Raw genomic sequence first — 21,792 nt, forward strand, 5'->3', positions numbered from 1 at the left:
GAACAGACTGTAAACTGAGTCTAACCTCTGTAAGTAAAGGAGTCTTTGGCTTTCAGAGAGAAGCGGCAGATGTTGGAACAGACTGTAAACTGAGTCTCACCTCTGCAGCATCTTGCTCCTGCGGGTCTGCTGCACCGTCACAGTGACTTTGGGCTTTTCCGGAGGGGCAAGCTCGTTGGCCACCAGCTCCCCATCCACTGCAATCTGTGGGATAATGCCATTTTTATAAACAAAGAAATAAACAAACAAGAAAACGTTTGGATTTTGTCAGTGTTTTGGGCATTTATTGTTAAATAGGTGTATATTATGCAGTGACTGTATATATTATCTGGACGGACTGAGCCCATTGGTTTTTGATACCCCAAAATGAAGCCTCGATTCTCCTGCTTCCTGGTAATGTTTGATTGGATGAATGGATTTTCCTGGAGCATTGTGGGAAATCCTGGTACTGCAGATGCAGTCTCGCGAGCCCAGCCCACTGTCCGCCTGGCTTGTGTTCTTTTAATACATCCATGGTGTGAGCCTGCAGCCTGTTAGCTGCTGCTAAGCCTCCACAAAGTACATCTGATAAACTGACCTCACAACGAGAGTTACGTGTGTCTACTAACATTATTAAAACATCATAAAGATAACGTTGTTTCTGATAGTTTGCTAAATTACTACCGGTACTTGCTAATCTGCTAGCGAGCTTCTTCTTCTGCTTATTCTAATAGCTTTCCGGCAGACTAGATGCCTTGTGGCACATTGCTGCCTCTACCACTCATAAGTATTGCTGCTCTTATTTATCCGATGTATTTATCGTCTATTAAACTCGAAATGGGACCATAATTTACAAAACGGCGGACATGAGAGGATGAAAAATACTTGAAATTGTTGATTCAGACTATAAACTCATTTGCAAAGTGTTTAATTAAGACATAGACCGAGAGAGAAGTCGGGTCATTTTCCCATTCACTTCAATGTTACCGATTTTGTTTCTGCAGTACCCACGTCACCCCCCCACTGGCCATTCGAAAGAATACAATTTCTGCATTAGCTTCAAACAGAGGAAGGCTGAATTGCCCACTGATATGATGACATGGAAAATTGTCTATCAAGGTGAAAAATGTGGACTTGAATGTGTTAAATGTGTTGAATGACTCAAAGGTTGAATGTCGTTTTCTGCGATATGTGTCTCACATGCACTGTTATTTTGGGATGTCCTTGTAAACTAAATATCCCTCAGGACAATATATGACGCCGGTTGGTTTTGGCTTTTGAGGCACGTTCTCTCACCGTTTTGAAGACGCTGCTAATGGTGTTGGCAACCAGAGGGTTCCTGCTCTCCACCAGCAGGTCGAACATCATGCCCAGCAGCTGCTGCCCGATCTTCTCGTCTCCGAGGGCCGAGAAGAACGGCTTGGTGATCTGCAGACAGAGGGACGGTCAGGGGGAGGCTCACTCAAATCACTTGATTTTTTTAAGCCCATGGCACACCAATGAAACATTCTCCAACAACTGCCAACAACAATGTTGGCAGTTGTTAGAGAATGTTTCATTGGTGTGCCATGGGCTAAACACATACAAACAAGTATTGAAGATATGGAATATGACCAAACATCTCCAAACAAGGACAGCGATGGCCCACCAAACAAACATCTGTTTGTCCATTGTAGAATGTTTGATTGGTGTGCCATGGGCTTATGCGACATTCAGATATTATTCTATGAATCAAACTCGACAGCAAAATGTTACAATTGTAATATAGTGTGTGGGAACTTTAAGGTGATGTAACACACCCTCTGGTGGCCATATAGGAAATCTAAATCTATGTTGTTGTCACTTTAAATTCTGTTATCCAGTTCTGTTGTGTCTTTGCTTGTCATCTTGATTTTTTTGCTTCGCTCTTTTTTTTGGTAAGGTAGGAAGGATGTTTTTAAAATTCCCCTTTTTTTATGATCTCAACTACACAAATGAAACGCTTTGATTCTAAACCACAGGTTCTCAACATGGGGTCTGGGGACCACCAGGGGTCCTTGAGGGGCTTCCAGGGGGACCCCAGCAAATAGATAAATTGTTCAACTTCATCATTGTTTCATTTACAACAACAAGCTGACACAATGAGAGAATGTAGAATAATGACTATTTTGATCATAGTTTATCTCTATATACAGTAAGGTACAGGTAGTCTGGACAGAATCACATCTGACAATAGAAACATTCTCAGATTTGGGTCAGAGAGACAAAATCTCATCAAATGGGGTCTGTGACTCTAATGTGGACTATATGAGGGGTCCTTGATATTAAAACGGTTGAGAATCTATATCTCAGAGCTGCTGGTGATGTGCCACCTGCTCCAGGGCCATGATCTGGAAGCTGGGGATGTCGGGGTAGGGCTGGGCCGAGGTCGTCAGCGCCCGGAGCAGCAGATCCAGACAGGCCCGGTTCTTCACCAGGAGAGGGGCCGACTCCTCGTTGTACTTCCCCAGGACCAGCTGCACCAGCTGGGCCTCGTTGCGCAGCAGGGTGGGGGGTTCGGGTCCGCTCTGCTCCAGAAGGCGCTCCAGGAGCGGCAGCAGGGCCGACAGGACCGACTGCAGGTGTAGGAGGAGACAGTTTGATCGGTGAGATTTTAACTATCAATGTTAGAATGTATATGAATTCAACAGCATGACACTACTCTATCAATGTTAGAATGTATATGAACAGCATGACTTGTCTGAAATTATATGGGACAGGAGTCTATCTATAGTCCAACATATAAACACCAACTGATCCAATTTAAGGTCACTCATTGTCTTCATTATTCAAAGTCCAGGTTGCACAAATGTGGAATGAATGTTGTGATACACGTTTGAAATTGTGCAGCTCAATGCGAGTAAAAACCTGTGATGATGTAAGAACTCTTAAGTGTCCCAGCCAATTTCAGGATCCAGAATATTGCAGGTAGGTTATGTTCCTTAGTCCCACCACCCCCCCTGCACATGTTTTCCCCTGCACATCTCACCTCTCCGTTGACCTGGCGCAGCGCTCTCAGCAGGGTGACAGCGGTGTAGGAGGGGCAGCCGGGTGCCTGGACGCTCTGCAGCAGCTGCTCCATGGATGCCTGGAGCTTCTTCTGCTGCGTTTTCCCTTTCCCCGACACACACTCCTCCTGTAGGGCCCCCAGAGCCTGAGAGCCAGAGCCAGAGAGTCAACAACCAACCGCACGCCACGCCACGCCACTTCACGCCATCTATTTTGTGTTTGAGCATTGTGCTGTCTTGGCGACTTGTGTAAATGTACCAAATTTGTAGTGCTGGTTTATTGTTGTATTTTTGTGTGTGTCTTGTAACCCCATGAGGGTTGGGCACCGTTGAATGTATGACACATTAATAAAATCAATCAATCAATCACACACAGAGTCGCTGAATTCACACTGCAGGGCTTCGCGTTTAATTCCAAACTGCTGCTCTCGGTTCACGACTCGTTCACCTGCAGTGTTAACTGTTAACATAGCCTTTCTTTGATATGATACACAGGCTGCCATTCATTAGTCTGTTGGATCTAGGATCACTGTCCCATTCCTTTGCCCCGTCTTCATCATGAGTTGCTGGATAGCCGCTCCAAAAGTCTTGACATCTACAGTATATAAGTGAGCGAGGAGTGAATGTGTGCGTGCCCCTCAGTCTCACCTGGCTGATGTAGGAAGGGTCAGCGATGATCTCCTCTGTCTTCTTTAGAAGGTGCTCTATGATTGGCTGGAAGGGAGTGGCGTCGGCTCCTGATAGGCTCTGCAGGGCACCGAGGCCCGCCCTCCTAACCTCACGGACCGGAGAGCTGAGACAGCCAAGCAGGGAAGGGACCACTGACACACACACACACGCACATACACAGTTTAGTTCCTGCTCTTCTTGGCCATTTCGTCGCTTGACATGAAGGCGGAGCCAAATCAGCCAATGAGCGCAGAGGGGGACTAACGATTGGCCAATCAGCATCAATAAACAGCCGGTGGGACTAAGGCCGAATTCAGACACAATCCGTCGAGATATATAGTAGTCTGGCTGTAGTCCGTCAGGGTGGGCGGATCTTACTTCACCCCCCCCTTCTGCCTTCTCCCCTTCAAAACAAGCATGTGTGAGCGAACCAGGAAAAGACAACAAGACTGATAAAAAAGAGAACAAGCGCATTTCAGCTTAAAGGCCTTCTTCTATCTTCTATGTCAGATGACACATTCAAACTTTTGAAAGGACATTTTAGTGTGCTGGCCTGTTCTCTTTCTTATGAAGAAAATCCTATTGCTACATAGCACTCCCACATATTAATGCAAAGTGGTCTCTAACAAGCACCATGCTCTTTAAAGCTGTGTTCACACCGAGATATTTATTTTTCGCTCTGTTTGTTGCCACACAATAAACCAGCGGTTTGTTCCAAGCCAGTGTGATCCATGACTCACTCTCACACGGCAGCCAATCAGCGTTGAACAGCGAGCGACTGATGCCAGCGTAATTTCGCTCGAGTTGGGATATTTCATCTCGGGCGACGAGCGTATTTTCGCCCTATCGCTCTGTCTCTGTCGCTCGGACGCCCAGCGATTTTTCTCCCGGGCGAATATACGCTCAATGCCAGCGAAAAACTTGAATAGGTCGGTGTAAACGCAGCTTTAGCTCTTGTGAAATCACTGTAAACCATGGCCTCTTGGGGCTTATTGCTTAATTTGAAACCTAGCTTACTTCCTGTCAGCTATTGTATTAGCAAACACTGCAACAGGAAGTAAAGCTAGGGGCAATTTACAATGTTTACTTATGTTGTCAAGTTAAAAGCGTCTATAACAATTACAATACAACAAATAAAACACCCATCCAGCGGAGCGCCTCTCACCTGGTGACGTGTCTGATGCCAGCTCAGCCAGTGAGGCTGGTGGCATGGCACGGAGCAGAGCTCTGCCCACATACAGAGCCTGGGTCTGCAGGATGGCGCTGACCTTCACGTCCAGCTGCTCGCCCTGGTTGCTGCTGTAGCCCCACAGCACACACAGGAACTTGAAGAGCGCCGTCGTCTCCTTCAGGTGAACCTGCGGCGGACAGGGGAGAACGGGTTGTTCTGGGAACCATGAGCAAAATGAGCTGACCAACATGGAACAGATGCTGGAAATGCATGCTTTTGTGATGTGAATGTCCTTTTTCATTCATCGTATGGGACTGGAGGATGTTTTTCTCAGCTGATAACATCATTAAAGTGGGTGGCAGGATTTGCTAGCCAATGTCTGGTAGCATATATATGTCCTCGTACACAAAAATGCCACTTCCCTGCGCTGTGTTTATGTCATTAAAAGCAGAGAACAGAAACATGAAAAACAAAAACATACATAAGATTATTCTAGATTAGAAAACAGTGAATTCACACACGGCTCACAAGCTGACACACAGCACTTCTAGCAACAGCTACATATCAAACATGTATCAAACCAGTTTAAAGCCCAAAATGGTCAACAGGAGGTGAATCAAAGCACCTGGAAGAGCAGTTTCATCAGCTCCCTGAAGCTGCTGGCCAGTGCTCCCTGGCTGGCGCCATTGATGACGACATGGAAAAGGCGACAGATCAGAGCCAGGTAACAGCAGGTGTTGGTGTCCAGCTTCTCCGGGTTCCACCACACCTCGCCTGACACACACACACAAAACACAGAGTTTGGGTCCCTGGTTTCATTAAGTTTTCCCAAAATCCAACTGTTCATCCAAGCTTGTTCCCCAAATCCCCAAAAGTGCCAAGTGTGTTCCTTAAATCCAACTGTTGATCAGTGTGTTCCACAGATACAACAGTCTGTTCATCATGTCCATCATCTACATCCATCATTTTAGTGCATACTACTGGCAGCATAACTACCATGCCATCCAACTAGCCCATATCCAATTGAAGGAAAAGCTGATTTAGACTAGAACGACCGCAATGCGGACTTATGCCTCCGCAATTAGTTCATTCTTGAGTCCAAATCGCCATTTGAGGCAAATTGGAAGAAATTCCGTCAAGGCGCTCCTGTGATGTTGTGTTACAGAGCTTGGAAATTGGGTGTGTGAGGTCACAGTGACCTTGAACTTTGACCACCAAAATGTAATCAGTTCATCCTTGAGTCCAAGTGGACGCTTGAGGCAAATTCGAAGAAATTCCATCAAGACATTCCTGAGATATCGCGTTAACAAGCTTGAAAATGGCATTCGAGAGGTCACAGTGACCTTGAACTTTGATAACCAAAATGGAATCAGTTCATCCTTGCGTCCAAGTCGATGTTTGAGCCAAATCAGAAGAAATTCTATCAAGCCGTTCTTGAGATATTGCGTTAACCAATTTGGGAATGGCGTTCATGAGGTCACAGTGACCTTGAAGTTTGACCACCAAAATGTAATCAGTTCATCCTTGAGGCCAAGTTAATGTTTGAGGCAAATTTGATGAAATTCCATCAAGGCATTCCTGAGATATGGCGTTAACAAGCTTGAAAATGGCGTTGGAGAGGTCACAGTGACCTTGACCTTTGATCACCAAAATGTAATCCATTCATCCTTGCGCCCAAGTCGACGTTTGAGCCAAATTGGCAGAAATTCCATCAAGCCGTTCTTGAGATATCGCTTTAACGAACTTGGGAATGGCATTCGTGAGGTCACAGTGACCTTGACCTTTGACCACGAAAATCTAATCAGTTCATCCTTGAGTCCAAGTCGATGTTTGAGGGAAATTTGATGAAACTCCGTCAAGGCATTTCTGAGATGTTGCGTTAACAAGCTTGAAAATGGCGTTCGAGAAGTCACAGTGACCTTGACCTTTGACCACCAAAATCGAATCAGATCATCCTTGAGTCTAAGTCGATGTTTGAGGAAAATTTGATGAAATTCCGTCAAGGCATTCCTGAGATATCGCGTTAACAAGCTTGAAAATGGCGTTCGAGAGGTCACAGTGACCTTGACCTTTGACCTTTGATCACCAAAATCTAATCAGATCATCCTTGAGTCTAAGTTGATATTTGAGGCAAATTTGATGAAATTCTGTCAAGGCGTTCCTCAGATATCGCGTTAACAAACATCGTACGGACGTACGTACGGACAACCCGAATCCATAATGCCTCCGGCCTGGCTATCGCCGGCGGAGGCATAAAAAATAGCATGTTGGGTCTACACACAGGCAGAAGTACCTTTGAAGGAAGTGTCAGGACACTTGAGAGAGGAGATGAACCCTCTGAGCAGAGAGATCAGGGCGAGGCTGTACTCTTGTCTCCCTGCTGTTTGGACGTAAAGAGTCAGGGCCTCGAAGAAAGAGGCGGGGGCAACAGCGCGCTCTTCAGCATCCTGTTAAACCACACAGACAGACACAGATCACTGCATATTATTATGATTATGACACATTATTATTCCAACTACTCCAATACTTTTGTGGCATTCAGGAAACACCAAGTGAACTATGGCTTAAGAAAATCTGAGGACAACTCTCATTTAGCTCGACCTATTGCCGGTTCTCTGGGCTCATCAGTTGACATTTGTATGGTATACGCTGCAATGTTTTGAGTTATATTTTAAAACACTTGGATTCCTTAAAGGATGGGTTTTCCGTGGGGAATATGAATATATATTAAATCCCACGCCCCTAAGGTTTTCGAATCCGTTGAAATTTTTGAAATTGGAGGTTTACTCACAGAGATATCAACCGAAATCCACTCTGTGTGTGTGGGGGGGGGGGGGGTGGTGGGGGGGAGGTGCGGGTGCGGGGACTCGAAATACTACATTTCCCACAATGCACTGGGCTCGCGTGGCCTTCGTTTTCATGCCCACCCCTCAGGCATTTGGCTGATATCAAACTCCAGTAGGTGGCGGTAATGCACATATATGTTTGCCAACCGCCATAAAACTCAAAGAAGAAGAAGAAGAAGGCTTCGACAATAATACATGTGGGAGAAGAAGGAAAAATCGAAAATAAAATTGCCTCCAAATTGCACCAAATTTATACCGAAGTATATATGTCGGGAGATGTCTTCATAAAAAAAATTTCATGCATTTTAAGGCATTTTCGTAGGAGTTACGCGCATCTGATGTTGTAACTATTTTCTGTAAAAATGTGTAAAAACGGGTAAATTGCTCAGCGTTGATTTCGTTACTTCAACCCACCTACTACTAGATGTAAAATTTGGCGAGCTTTCCAATGCCGCCAGTCCCGTGTCGGTACGTGCTTCCGTTCCCGAGATCGGGTTAGTTTGCAAGGAACTATGGAAAGCTAATATTAGCTACAGGAGGCTAAGCGGTTGAAAAAGATGGCTGCCTTTTTGTTTTTCTTCAGACCTCTGAAGGGGCGTGGAGGACCTCTAGAGGCGGGTCCATGGCTCACAACAGTTGTAGTTCATAGGTGCACGACTTCCGCAAGGCGGGGATTGTCGCTCTGACGCGTTTTGCGTCAGAGCGACATGGAAATAATGTGAGAGATGCTTGATATCTCTGGTTGTAAACAACCAATTTCAAAAATTTCAACGGATTCGAAAACCTTAGGGGCGTGAGATTTAATATATATTCATATCCCCCACGGAAAACCCATCCTTTAAAGTCACACTGAAAATAAGGCCATTCTATTCTATCATACCATACACCTAATTGACCATTTATGCAAAAAAAGAAAAGAAAAGTGGGAAAAAGACAAAAATTGTATTTACTTGCAAATCTACTTCCTGGAAAAAATTAAATCTTTAGTGGCGACATCATCATGTATCAGGGAGCCTAAATAAAAATTCCAACTAATAAAATATGACTGATTTTCAACAGTCCCACCCCTCCGCTAAAAAAAACCTGCCATTTCATTGGGACTTTAATGTCCCCCCCTCTCACCTGGGCTTCATCGTCCCTGCTGAGCTCCAGCAGGGGGCGCTCCAGCAGCGTGTAGAGCCTCTGGGCGGTGAGGAGGTGCTGGGTCTCGCTCAGCTCCCCTAGGCCCTGCAGCAGAGTCTGGGTCAGCACCAGGAATGACGCCTGCTCCCTCAGACCGGAGCCCCGCTGCTGCTCCACTGACTGGGCCAGCTTCTCCAGCTGAGGGGAGGGGGAGGAGAGGTGAGGGGGAGCATTTGGAAAAAGCCATCTTTGAGCTCTACGTTTTGCTGATTTTGTATTATAATAGAAGACCTTATGGTCAAAGCATGTTGGCTCTAAGCCAAAAGCAATAAAGGCTTTATCAATTTCAAGCTTTTAGTTTCTTCTCTCCTTACTGGATGTAGAGAGCTCAAGAGTTTACTAGGTTCTAACTGGAGGTTTTCAATCTTACGAGCTCGTATCTCAGTTTTCTATAGATGATATATCAAATTGAAGTTCTATTCATTTGCATTTCATATTCAATAAGATAATTGCAATGCATACACATATTTAATGATGAGTTATCACAGAAAAAAGTCGGTCAAAGTAAGTATTTAAATCACCCCTGTGTGCTCAGTTTATCAAAAATAACTCTTATTTACAATTTTGATTTTCGTTTCGGAGATTTCCCTCCCCTGACAGAAGCCGGCTCTGAGCCATTAAGTGACGCGCGTGCCTCTGCAAGCTGAGCGGGGGCGAGCTGCCTACTGATTAAATGTTGCAAGAATGATTGCTTAGCTTGTTAATCTAATCATGATGCAAAATGTCTACAAACCTGCAGTGCTGACATGGCATCAGCTGCTGCAGACTGGCCTACTCCACATTAGAAATGAAATGGAGGCAGAACCCCGACTGTAACAAAACTGCCCTCTGAACACGTGTGAGCATCATGTCCCACGTTGCGGTCTGAGCGAGGGGACTATTTTCTCTGCGGTTCTTAAATCATCTCCAAGGTTATAAAAACGAAATTTTGATTGCAAAACACATGAAAATATAAATGAATGGTCTTGTTTTGTTGGCAAGTGACCATGGTATAAGCGGGTTAATGCACTTCGAGGTGTCCATTATCACTTTTTAAGGGACTTCGCGGAAGCAACCGGTGCTCGGCGCCACGCTTCTCCCGTCGTCCCTTAAAAAGTGATAATGGACACCTCGTCGTGCATTAACCCTTACATATTAATTATACAGCTTATCTGTTCTCTGTGGCATTGAACAATACATCGTGCTCTGACAGATACACAGATGACATTTTGGATTAATTTGATTAACCAATCTGCTGTTTGAGTGTTATGTATCTGACCTGCTGTCAACTTCTTCTGTTTATGACCTCACCTTTTTCATTAATTGATTAACTGATCTGCTATTTGAGTATTATGTATACTGACCTGCTGTCAACTTCTCTTGTACAGTGACTAATTGTTATTTGTGGATTATTGTATGTTGATGTGGACTAGGGATGTTCATCAATTATCGAAAATCGATAATCGATCGTTAAGGATTGGAATCGATCCTGTGGCATTTGGATCGATTTTTTAATTATTAAATTTTTTTTTTTTTTTTTTTTTTTTTTTTGGACTAGGTTTGGGTGGAATTCGTTACTCCTCGCCCCACTCCATTGCACAGCCGACTAACGTGAGGTGGAGCTTCATATAGTCTCTAGTTTTCTGGCTGGGCACGGGCCTTTGTGCCAACAAAACTGTTTTAAACATGGGAAATTCACACCGGCATGCGCCGGGGACAGCAGTGTTGGAGAGGAGACACATTGAAATAAAGAGTTCATTGAGGAGAACACGTTGTCTTTCGTATTTTCTGCCATAGGCATTAATTTGGTAAAAAAAAAAAAAAAAAAAAAAAAAAAAAAAATTGAAAATATTGAAAATTTTCTAAGTATTAACACTTTCAGTGCCACGGCCCTTGTGCAAAAGGTTGCTTGCTGTGCCACATAGGCCGCAATGCATTGTAATATAGCCATATCATTTTTTGTGTTCCTCTTATATGGACAACCAATAGCCTCAATGAAACTTTGAACCCTTCTGTTTCATTTAAAAAAAAAAGTTTGTTTATAAACCATTTCCATTTTGGAAATACACCCCTCTGAAAAAGAGTGTTTTCGACCGAAAAAAGCAGGGTGAAATTAGTTTCTGAGATAATCACATCTTTATGTTAGAAAGGGCGACAGAATGAATTCTGCTTTGAGTTGAACAAAATGCTATAGCTAAAATGAAAGGTTAGAATGTCTAGTTCACCTGCGGGAAAAAGTATGTCAAAAGAATGTGTTGTTTTTTTTCTACAAATTTTAGTTTACAGCTTGGTCTAACATCAAAATGTTCACTTTCATGGGGTCATGCTGGATAATGAAGTCCATATTTCCACAAAGAAAGAAGATATCAACTTTTATTTTTTATTTTTATGAAACTACACATTGAAAGCTTTCATTTGATGTGTAACATAATAACAATATTCAAAACACAACATGTCCTGCACTGTTTTATCTTCTTCACATGGACCTTCAAAATATTTGGAAATCAAGACAACTTTATGTAAACATAGGCCAAATAATGAATTCTCCTTTGAGTTGAACAAAATGCTATAGCTGGAATGAAAGGTTAGAATGTCTAGTTTACCGGCGGGAAAAAGTATGTGAAAAGAATGTTTTGTTTATTTTCTACAAATATCTGTATACATCTTGGTCTAACATCAAAATGCTCACTTTCATGAGGTCATGCTGGATATTGAAGTCTCTATTTACATAGGGAAACAATATATCACCTTTATTTTTTATTTTTATGAAACTACACATTGAAAGCTTTCATTTGATGTGTAACATAATAACAATATTCAAAACACAACATGTCCTGCACTGTTTTATCTTCTTCACATGGACCTTCAAAATATTTGGAAATCAAGACAACTTTATGTAAACATAGGCCAAATAATGAATTCTCCTTTGAGTTGAACAAAATGCTATAGCTGGAATGAAAGGTTAGAATGTCTAGTTTACCTGCGGGAAAAAGTGTGTGAAAAGACGACAGCCCACCGGACTATAAACAATAGACCTCATCTACTTTTTTTTTTTTTTTTTTTTTTTTTTGGGGTTGGGGGGGTGAGGTGGGGGAGGGAGTGGGGAGAGGATGAAACTGTCACTGGGAATGATACTCGAAGTAGCAGGGGTACAGGCAGAGAGGGAGGTAGTCACATTTGGGGCAAACGTATTTAGTCTCTTTTCTGACTCCTTTCTCTGCGCAGTGCACACATCGCCTGTAGGCCTTGTCCTTCGTGGGTGGCACCTCGATTGGCTGTGGGACATGTCCCTCGAAGTCCACAGTCGCGGAAGCGGAAGCGGACCGTTTCCGCGGGTGGATGGGCGTGGCTTGGCGAGGAGGAGGTTGGTCACCTGCCGCCGGAGGAGGAGGGGGGGGGGGGACAGATGCCTCCGTCCAGGACTTGATCACCGACAGGGTGAAGTCTTTGAGCGTTTTGCAGCTGGCCGTTGGGTTGCGGTTTCTGTAAAGGATGAAGGCATTGCTGATCGCAATCTCAATCAGGTACGCCACGAATTTGGAGCTCCATTTCGCCGTCTTCCTGATGAATGGGTAATAGCTGATCTTCTGATCTAGCCGATCTACACCATTCATGTACTGGTTGTAGGCCACGACGCATGCTGGTTTTTGTTGGGGGACTCTCTCACTTTGGCCTTTCTGTCTCACCTCTACGGTCCTCATGTCATCCGTGTGGAAGGTGGTGATCATCCTCACGATCCGCTTGTCTCGCCACGCCAGGACCATCACTGCGTCATTGTGGAGAGCGCGTCGTTCACCGACTGCCAGATCCGACATGCTGACCTGCCGGATTGACGGTGGTTCTCCCCTGTTCACACGGAGTGTGCCGGCTGAGTCTATGTGGAGGCTGAGGAGAAGTCGACACATGGACTCACTGTTGTAGAAGTTGTCCATGTAGAGGCGGTGGCCAAAACCCTCAAGGCCGTCGACCAGGAAGCGCACGGTGTCCTGCAGTGTGTTGCTTGTTCCACAGTAGGGCTTCATGGAGTAGCAATAGCCGTTTTCAGAATCGCAGAGTATGTAGCTCTTGATCCCGTACTTGACTGGTTTTGCCGGGTTGTACACCTTGAACCGCAGTCTCCCGCGCCAGAGAAGCATGCCTTCGTCCACACTGATGTTCTGTGAGGGCCGGTACATCTCCCTGAATTTGCAGAGCAGCAGGTCCAGGACGAGACGCACTTTGTGCAGCGGGTCGCTGCCATCGACCTCCCGGTTGTCACTGAAATGAATAAAGCGCCAGATTATCTGGTACCTGTTCCGTGGCATTGTTCTTCTGAAGTAGGGCGTTTCAAGTGCATGTTCAAGAGACCAGTATTCCGCGATGCTGGGTTTCTTTATGAGGCCGGTGAGGAAGAGCAAACCCAAAAACCGCTTCAGCTCTACCACCGTCAGCGGAACCCAGGCATTTGCCCTGGAGAAGGGGAGACGCAGCTGATGGAGGACAGCAATGCACTGTTGTGCATAAGTGTTTGTCTGCTCAACAATGAGCTGCAGCAGCTCCTCGCAGAGGTAGAGCTCCACGAAGTCGACAGGCTGGTCGGACTGGATGGATGCTGCCGCGTTGCTAGGACCTGCCACTCCCGTGAACGGCAAGCTCTTGGGGCTCCAGTCACCCGTTTCCCGCCAGCTTGGCGGGTCCTCCTGATGGCGAGTCTTGCCAGCTGAATAAAAATAAAATAAAATAAAAATAATATGAAATAAAAGGTTTTTCTTCAGACAATTGTGATATGTAAACAAGCTGTCTTTTTGACAAAATCCAATAATTAGAAGCCTTGTGTTGACAAAAATAAACTGAATAAAAAAGGTTCCCACCTCTTTTGCGCCCAACTGCACTTGAAGAAGGTGGTGGTGGTGGTGGTGGTGGTGGATCCTCCGACTCTTCTGTCGTAAAAGTGAATTTATAAAAATATGAAATTGAAATTTCTTGAAGGAAAAAAGTTTATGTTTTCATTCACTATCAGATTGAATTGGAATTCTAAAATGGCATTGATCTCACCTTCATCACTGGAGTGCAAACGTGCAACACGTGGGAAGCTGGAGGAAGCCCCTTGGTTTTCGTCATCCTCACTGTCCTCCAACTCTGAAATTGTATATTTTACATGGTATTAGAATAGGCTAAATAATTCAGGATTGTTATTCTTACCAAGCTTTTATTTACGAAAATAAATGGCTGAATAATAAAAGGTGTGTGTGCGTGTGTGTGTTTATTTTTTTTACATTTGTACCTCTACTTTTCAAGAAGCCAGTCTGCCAAGATCTACCAGTCCAGTTTCAACATTGCAAATGCACACACGTATACTACAGACACAGTTTCCAGCCTGCATAGTAAAGTCGCCACAACACACTCCCTCTTTGTTTGTTTGTCTGTCTGTCTCTCTCTCTCTCTCCCGATCTACTGGTTGGGCATCACTGCTATATACTGTAAGTCACTTTTAGTAGGCTACTTTTTGCTCTCCTATGAAGATGATGATGATACATTGTTCTGTTTGTCCTGAAATGTAGATTTAGCTGTATACCTGACACATGAATTTCCTGCAAAGGATCAATAATAACGTATATATATCTAGGTTCTTACCTCTAGAAGACGACGCCACGGGCAACTCAGGAGTCTCCTCCTCCTCCTCATCTGTATCCAAAGTGAGAGTTTATAAAAATATGATATATATGATTGAAGGAAAAAAGTGTTTTCAATATCAGATGATCGTAAATCGATCTCACCATCGCTGGAGTCCAAAAAGGCACCACTCGGTGCAGGCGGTTGCCAGTCTGAATCCCTAGCATCGTCATGTTCAGAGGAAGAGACCGGCTCGTCGGAGTCCGTCTCCGGGAGACCTCTCGACTCAACAGCGCGGTCCAGGGCCTGCTGTAATGTGAGCTGCCCGAAGGCAGGCTGGGGACGCTTGCGCCTGGGCATCCCTACAGCTAAGCTAGCTCTAGACTAGCCAACTAGCCAACTAAACACACACACACACACACACACACACACACACACACACACACACAGACACACACACACACACACACACACACACAACACACAACACACAGAGACAGACACAGACAGACAGAGACGCACAAACACGTATTTTTTTGTTTTTTTTGTTTTTTTTTTACACACACTACACTAACTAATAACTATACGCTAACGCTACTACTGCTGCCTGCTAAACTAATCGACCTAACGCTATCACAAACACTCACACACACACGCGGCCCTCACACACACACCTCAAACACCCAAGCACTCACCTGAAATACACCAAACGCTCAACACTCACCACAATCTCACAAACTAATCTATCTGATGCTATCAATCTATCTATCTACCTATCTGATCTAAATATACCGCTAATAACTATCTAATGCTCAATGCTATTTCTCAATGCTAATTCTCAATGCTATCTATCGTATGCTACCATCTGCTATCACCAAGGGACTGAAGCGATTTCCCAAACTCAGTCAAGACAAAGGAGTCGGGGGGGGCGGCGCGCTCTGATCGCGTCCATTTTTTAAGGTGGCGCCGTGAGATCCATTGAAGGAAATTATGTTGACAGGCTGCGTACGACCTTAAGCTGCACAAATATGGAAAAATATGATTTTGGATTTCTTGACGCCATATGGCGTCGCTGGCACTGTACGGTAAATTTCTCTTGACGCCATATGGCGTCGCTGGCACTGAATGTGTTAATAAAATCGATAATCGATAATTGATCGTTAATTCTCACCGATTATCGATTTTGGAAATTTTTCAAAATGAACATCCCTAATGTGGACCCCAGGAAGAGTAGTCTCCACTAAAGTGAAGACTAATGGGGATCATCCTTTTAACACATTGAGCGCCACAGCGCTTCAGTAAAATTGTCTGGAGCCTGTGCCAGATTCACTTCCATTCAGTTGAAAACAGCTATAGAATTTTTTCTATTAGGGCTATATGGACAGGGCTGGACTCTAATGAAACATTGGACACTCCTGCTTCTTTCAAAGAAGAAATTTTGTTTCTAGACAGTTCCATTATGAAATGACAGCCTCTGAAAGAAGAGCACTTTCAAGGGTTTTCTGCTGTCTTTTTTTACTTTTCAAGATAAAGTCACTTTTATGAATACTTTTTGCACTCTAATTTCAAGCACATTCACTGACTCTAGCTAATATTTTCTGATGTAGTGACATGGTGTAGTTCTGTGCAGCCTGCGTGCCCCACCCCCCTCTCCCCCCCTCCCCCCCCTGAGCTGCAAACTCCTCCCCACACGCACACAGTCTATTTTCGCAGCCTCCGTTTTTGCCCCGGACGGATCCCAGCGCGACAAGGAAATGGCAAACGGGACTGCAGGAAAAGGTTTGGCCGTTCGGCTTCGGGTGCTGCCTTTCTGGCAGGTAATCGTGTGGAGAAACTATATGCAGACAGATAGACAGAGGCAGAAGAGCTCAGTTGTGGGCACGGATCGCAGCCAACTGTCAGCTGCAGACAGAGCAATCTATATGGCTCTGGCTGCAGCATGCATCGGTGTCTCTTTGATCACGGCTTTCTCCTGCACAAAGTAAAGGATCTGCGCCAAGGTTTTAGGGTGGCGCAGCTCCCGTGTAGATTTTTAAGGTGGCGCCGTGTGATCCCTTGAAGGGATTCATGCTCACTGGCTGGGTACGACCTTAAACAGCAGAATTATGGAATAATATGAATTATGATTTTAGGACGTCCACAGACGTCCTTGGCACTTCTCGTTACTTTTTTTTAGGACGTCCTTGGCACTCAATGTGTTAAACAATAAACACACACGCATGCAATCTGTGTGCTCCAAGTCAGATCCCCCCTCCTCTCTCTGTTCCTCTCGCTGCTTACTGTATAAAACCATATGCACTTTGTGAGATCCTCACTGAATATTTGAACTCTGTATAACATACATCATGTATAACATACATCATGTGTAACATACATCATGTATAACATACTGTACATCATGTGTACATTGAGGATTCAGTCCTTCTCTAATGACGTTTAGAGAAAGATTGATCGACTATCCTGACTCCATGGCTTCATTCAAATAATCGGTCATCATTTTCATATTGGCTGAAAATGCTCTTGTTTACACAGCGGATGAGGAGTGGTGAAATTCCGTTCTATAACAATAGATTTGATTAAAGTCTGTCTGCCAAACAGGAAGTCTCTGCCCTCGCTTGTGTTGGTTGGCAGCCTGGCTGACAGAGGGAGATAAAGAACAGGGAGGAGACTTACAGCGTCCCGTCTGGAGAAATGCTCCATGTTGGCCAGGTTCTTGGTCAGAGTGGAGATGAGACGCTGGTTGGCCAAACCTATGAAGTCAGGTTCAGAGCTTCGCTTCAGCACTTTGTCCAGCTCTGTGGGGCAAAAAACATGTTAATGCAATAATAATAACAAATAAAATAAAATATGGAATAAATTGTAAGAGTTGCAATTAGTGTCTCCTGAGCAGATTTATTTTAACGTTTCATTATGTTTCCATTTCCCCCTTTCTCTCAAGTACCCCCTGTAGTACCTCCATGTACCCCAGTTTGGGAAGCATTGGTATTTAGATCATATAATTCAAGGCATGTCACTGTGACAGAGTGAACTACAAATGTTACTTCCTGACATTAAATTGTTGTTTTTTTCGCTCGTCACCTTGAGCCCAGTCCAGGGTGAGCGGGTGCTGGGTGAGGAGGGTGCAGCGGGCGAGGCAGCGGGCCAGCTGCAGCTGGGCGGAGTCAGGCCGGGCGGAGCTGACCACCAGCAGGGGCAGCAGCGTCCAGCCCGCCCTCTCTATAAGCTCCGCCCCACCCTTCACCAGGCGGGGGTCAGACAGGAGCCGCACCGCTTCCTGCAGCACTGCCAGCCTGCAAACAAGACAGAAGATTACCGCCTTCAAATTAACTCGGAAGTTTCAACTCAAGAGATTTTCCGACGTCATTGCATTCAAGACAATTCAGAACCCGGAAAAACAAGCTGTGACTTGTTATTAGTGAATTAATTAACGGTTGTAAAACTATGAATTACAGGTCGGATATTCAGGTATCATTTCAGAGCTCTGAATTTCCGACCTGTAATTCCAAGTTGGACAGGCGTTCAATTAATTTTTAACAAGAGTTCGTTTTTCAGAGTTCCGAGTTGTCTTGAACGGAACATTTACAATATTATTACTACTACTACTATTACCAATTATTATTATTGAATGAAAGAATAGTAATGATGAACAACAAATGACAAAACAATTAATAACAAATAAATAAACATGAAATAATAAATCTTAAATTGTAATAATCATGATAGTAATAATTTTATGAATAGTAGGCAAGAAGCAAAACAACAACAACAACAAAACAACAAAAGAACGGAGGTGAAACACCTGGGTGTCAAAGTCATGACAACGATGCAACTGATGTGATGTCATCATTATCAGTCATGGGTGAATATTTAGTGAATACATACATTTAGATATGTGTGTGTGTGTGTGTGTGTGTGTGTGTGTGTGTGTGTGTGTGTGTGTGTGTGTGCGTGTGCGTGTGTATGCTCGTGCGTGTGTGTGCTCTACTGACCACTGATCAGCCAGGGAAATGTCTCTTCTCTGCAGCAGTGACAGCAAACAGGAAACAATGTCTTCTGGATCCAAACGATCCATGAAAACCTACAAATAACAACACAACAACAAGGGAATTAGGTTGAGCAAGAGTTCAAAGGCAGGGAGAATGTGGTCCCAGGTGGTTTTGGGGTCAAACCATGTGAAAGCCAGCTGACCTCCAGGGCTTTGAGGGTGGCAGCCACGACCTCAGGCACGTCATCCCTCAGCCGCTCCACCAGCGCCTCCTTCAGGAAGGTCTCGTCCAGACTCTCCTGCTGTGACAGACAGAGAGAAAGACCAGTGAGACGTGAGAACACACACCCAGGCCATGTCTAAATGAGGCCGTTTTGCATAGAAAAGGCTAGGAACAACTGACATGGTAAAAAAAAAAAGGTAAATAGACTGCATTTATATAGCGCTTTTATCCAAAGCGCTTTACAATGTGCCTACATTCACCCATTCACACACCGAAGGCGGCCAGCTGCCACGCAGGGTGCTGGCACAGCCATCGGGAGCAAGTTGGGGTTCAGTGTCTTGCCCAAGGACACTTCGACATGCGGACTGGAGGAGTCGGGGATCGAACCACCGACCTTCTGATTAGTGGACGAGCCGCTCTACCTCCTGAGCCACAGCCGCCCCAAAGATGCTTCAGTCTAAAATGCATCTTTGATGCCACGCCATGAAATAATAATCCAAATGATGGCAGTGCAAGCTGCTACAATGGCAATGAATGGTGCAAGAGGGAGCAGTACAGTTCTATATTGTTATGCATCAAGATATTGCACTCAGCCAAATCCTCAGCATGCTGTATCTCCTGTATCTCTTCCCTGAGGGGGTGAAAAATCAGGGTATATGCAGGCATCCTCAAGTTAAATTCAATACTTTTTAAGACCCTTTCAATATATTTAAAGGCCTCAACGCCACTTTTGTCACATCAGCGATAGGGGTGTAAATCACAAGTTCCATCGCGATACGATATTATAAAGATTCTTTGGAAAACGATATGATATTTGCTGTCATCACAAAGTCCCTTGCTGCCTGACCTGACGAAGAGCCTGCAACGGCTCGAAACGTTGTCTTTTAAAATGCAAAATTAAACAAAGCATTGGGAGCTAATCAGTGTCGCGAGTCTCTTTTAATCTTGATGAATTAACCACTTTGGACTCAGCACCTACAAGAAGAGATGTGCGTGTGTTTACTCTAATTTACCACAAAGTCTCTGCCACAATATGATTTACATTTGATTCAGGGGTCTGCGATCGATGAGACAATGACACAATATCATATCCCCATTTTACACAATCAGCACAATAGCTACAAAATTTAATACCTCATCAAACTAAGACATTTAAAAACAATTTGAGGGCCTTAATTTTCTCTAAATCGATTAATCAACTTTTAATACTTTTCAACACCCCGCAGATACCCTGTACTGTGTTTTGCAGGGTGTGTTGAGTTTTTGATGATTGAAAACGTGAACACAGAAGGAAAGAAAACGCACACAAAAAGAAGGGAAAACAAAGAGTGCTGGCGTACCTGTCCGGAGGAGATGAGGCCCATCAGGTGCTCCACAGCCAGGCTGCGGACCGAGGCCAGCGCGTGATTTAGACTGAGCAGCAGAGACGTGTCGGAGTCGCCCAGGATCTGAGGACGGCCACCACACAGGTCAAGGTCACAGGTCAAGGTCACATTTCTGTCTTTACGACGTCACTGCTGTCGTGTCTTTTCTGTCGTTTTGGACCCAATTTCATTCCGTTTGGTTCCGTGTTTGGCTTTTACTTTGTATTTACAGCACGGTGCTTTTGTCCGAGCGCTCAGGATGAGCATCTCAGTTTGAGGAGTTATTTTCTTCCATTGGTGCGTGTCAGCTCCTCCTGCATCTAGTTACTCTGGTCTTCACACGCGCAGACGCACACGCACACACGCACGCACACACACACACACTATCTCCTCTCGCATGTACCTGGTATTTTCCGCTGCTCATGGACAGAGAGAGGAACTGGTGGAAGAGCTGCTTCTGTTGGGTGTTGCTGAGGTGGGCGACGTGAGCTGCGAGCGCAGCCTCCAGAGATGTGCAGTACCTGAGCAGGGAAAACACAGGAGACTGTTCAGGATCACAACAGACTAATAAACACCACCTTAGTCTCATAACACCATGTGGAAATGTTACTGTTAATGAATACTGTTGGAATGTTTTTGACATTTTAGACACCTACCATGTTGCTATGACATGTATCATAGCAATTCTAAAAAAGTTGGCACATAATGCTTGAAACTGACTTTTGAACGCCGCGCGGCGGCAAGTCCGTTTGGCCTTGCGGATATATCGATTTCTGAACGGCACGCGGTGGCGCGTCCGTGTGGCCTTGCGAATATACAGTACATACCTCAGCCCCACCAAGAAAATGTTCCTGGCTAAAAAGCCCATGTGAAGATAGTTCCATTGTAAGATTGCCTTTGTAAAAAAATATATAGTTTGCAGTCTTGTGTGCATATAAATAAGGTAGGAAAATATTTGCGCTTGTTGCAGTAGCTGAATGCCTAAAATGTGAAAAACATGGTGGTATTTCAGTCAGACTCACTTGGACTCGAACAGTCGCACCAGAGGCAGCAGGCGCTGGTTGAGGGTGGCGACGTGTTCGTCAGTCGGCTGGTTCTGACTCAGGTACTCATCCAGCAGCAAACTGCAGCCACAACAAAAGCAGTCACTCATCTTGTTGTTCACTGTGATCTTGTGGGGCAAAGTGGTGAGTGATGATGAGAAATAGGATGTTAAGAGAAGACCAACTCTACATGCACCCTGCCTTATCCGTTTGTTTTTGCCACATTTCCCCCTTCCTACTTAGGCTGGTGTCATTGGGTTGGAAGGTGCCATGTGAAGGTGCCATGTCCATCTAGAAGGAATGAATTGACTAAATGGCTATACTACACATGGTCATTATTTGGGGAAGTGTTAAAAGCATTTTTGGCTGGTGCAAATGCCACCCACTCTTCTAAAAGGGTTTGGAAAAGCTCGGAATCTGTCATCATCAGCGCTCAGTTTGTAGGCGGTTATCTTGCACAGGATGTGAAAGATGTGCAAGATGTTATCTTGCACAGGTTCTGCAAGATAACTGTGAGAAAGTCAATATTATGTTTTTTATAATTAATGTTTTTTTTTAATCCTTGTGCCATTTTACAATTCTAATCTTTTCTTATGTCACTTGCAGCTGCTCTTGTTTTGATTGTTCTTGGGACCTAGGATTCTTTGTCTACGTTTGTGTCTGTGTGTGTCTCATACTCGGCTATATTGTAAAAAGGTATTTCCCAGTTTAAATAAAGGTTGAATGAAATTGA

At 44.5% G+C, this 21,792-nt stretch overlaps 1 protein-coding gene across 1 annotated transcript in view; it reads right to left on the minus strand.

Moving 5' to 3' along the window:
- Nucleotides 1-21,792, minus strand: part of heatr1 (HEAT repeat containing 1) — a 63,117-nt gene that overhangs the window by 25,181 nt on the left and 16,144 nt on the right. The window contains exons 10-25 of the mRNA XM_083636328.1: nt 21,039-21,140; nt 20,420-20,537; nt 19,993-20,100; nt 18,633-18,731; nt 18,434-18,522; nt 17,523-17,734; nt 17,118-17,239; nt 8,814-9,011; nt 7,139-7,292; nt 5,471-5,619; nt 4,840-5,032; nt 3,654-3,826; nt 2,987-3,151; nt 2,331-2,573; nt 1,276-1,407; nt 101-204 (exon numbers count right to left, since the gene is read on the minus strand). Coding sequence (XP_083492454.1) covers nt 101-204; nt 1,276-1,407; nt 2,331-2,573; nt 2,987-3,151; nt 3,654-3,826; nt 4,840-5,032; nt 5,471-5,619; nt 7,139-7,292; nt 8,814-9,011; nt 17,118-17,239; nt 17,523-17,734; nt 18,434-18,522; nt 18,633-18,731; nt 19,993-20,100; nt 20,420-20,537; nt 21,039-21,140 — 2,361 coding nt within the window. The remainder of the gene's footprint in view (nt 1-100; nt 205-1,275; nt 1,408-2,330; nt 2,574-2,986; nt 3,152-3,653; nt 3,827-4,839; nt 5,033-5,470; nt 5,620-7,138; nt 7,293-8,813; nt 9,012-17,117; nt 17,240-17,522; nt 17,735-18,433; nt 18,523-18,632; nt 18,732-19,992; nt 20,101-20,419; nt 20,538-21,038; nt 21,141-21,792) is intronic.

Source organism: Poromitra crassiceps, assembly GCF_964638095.1.
Source record: "Poromitra crassiceps genome assembly, chromosome: 4".
NCBI classification, from domain to species: Eukaryota; Metazoa; Chordata; class Actinopteri; order Beryciformes; family Melamphaidae; genus Poromitra; species Poromitra crassiceps.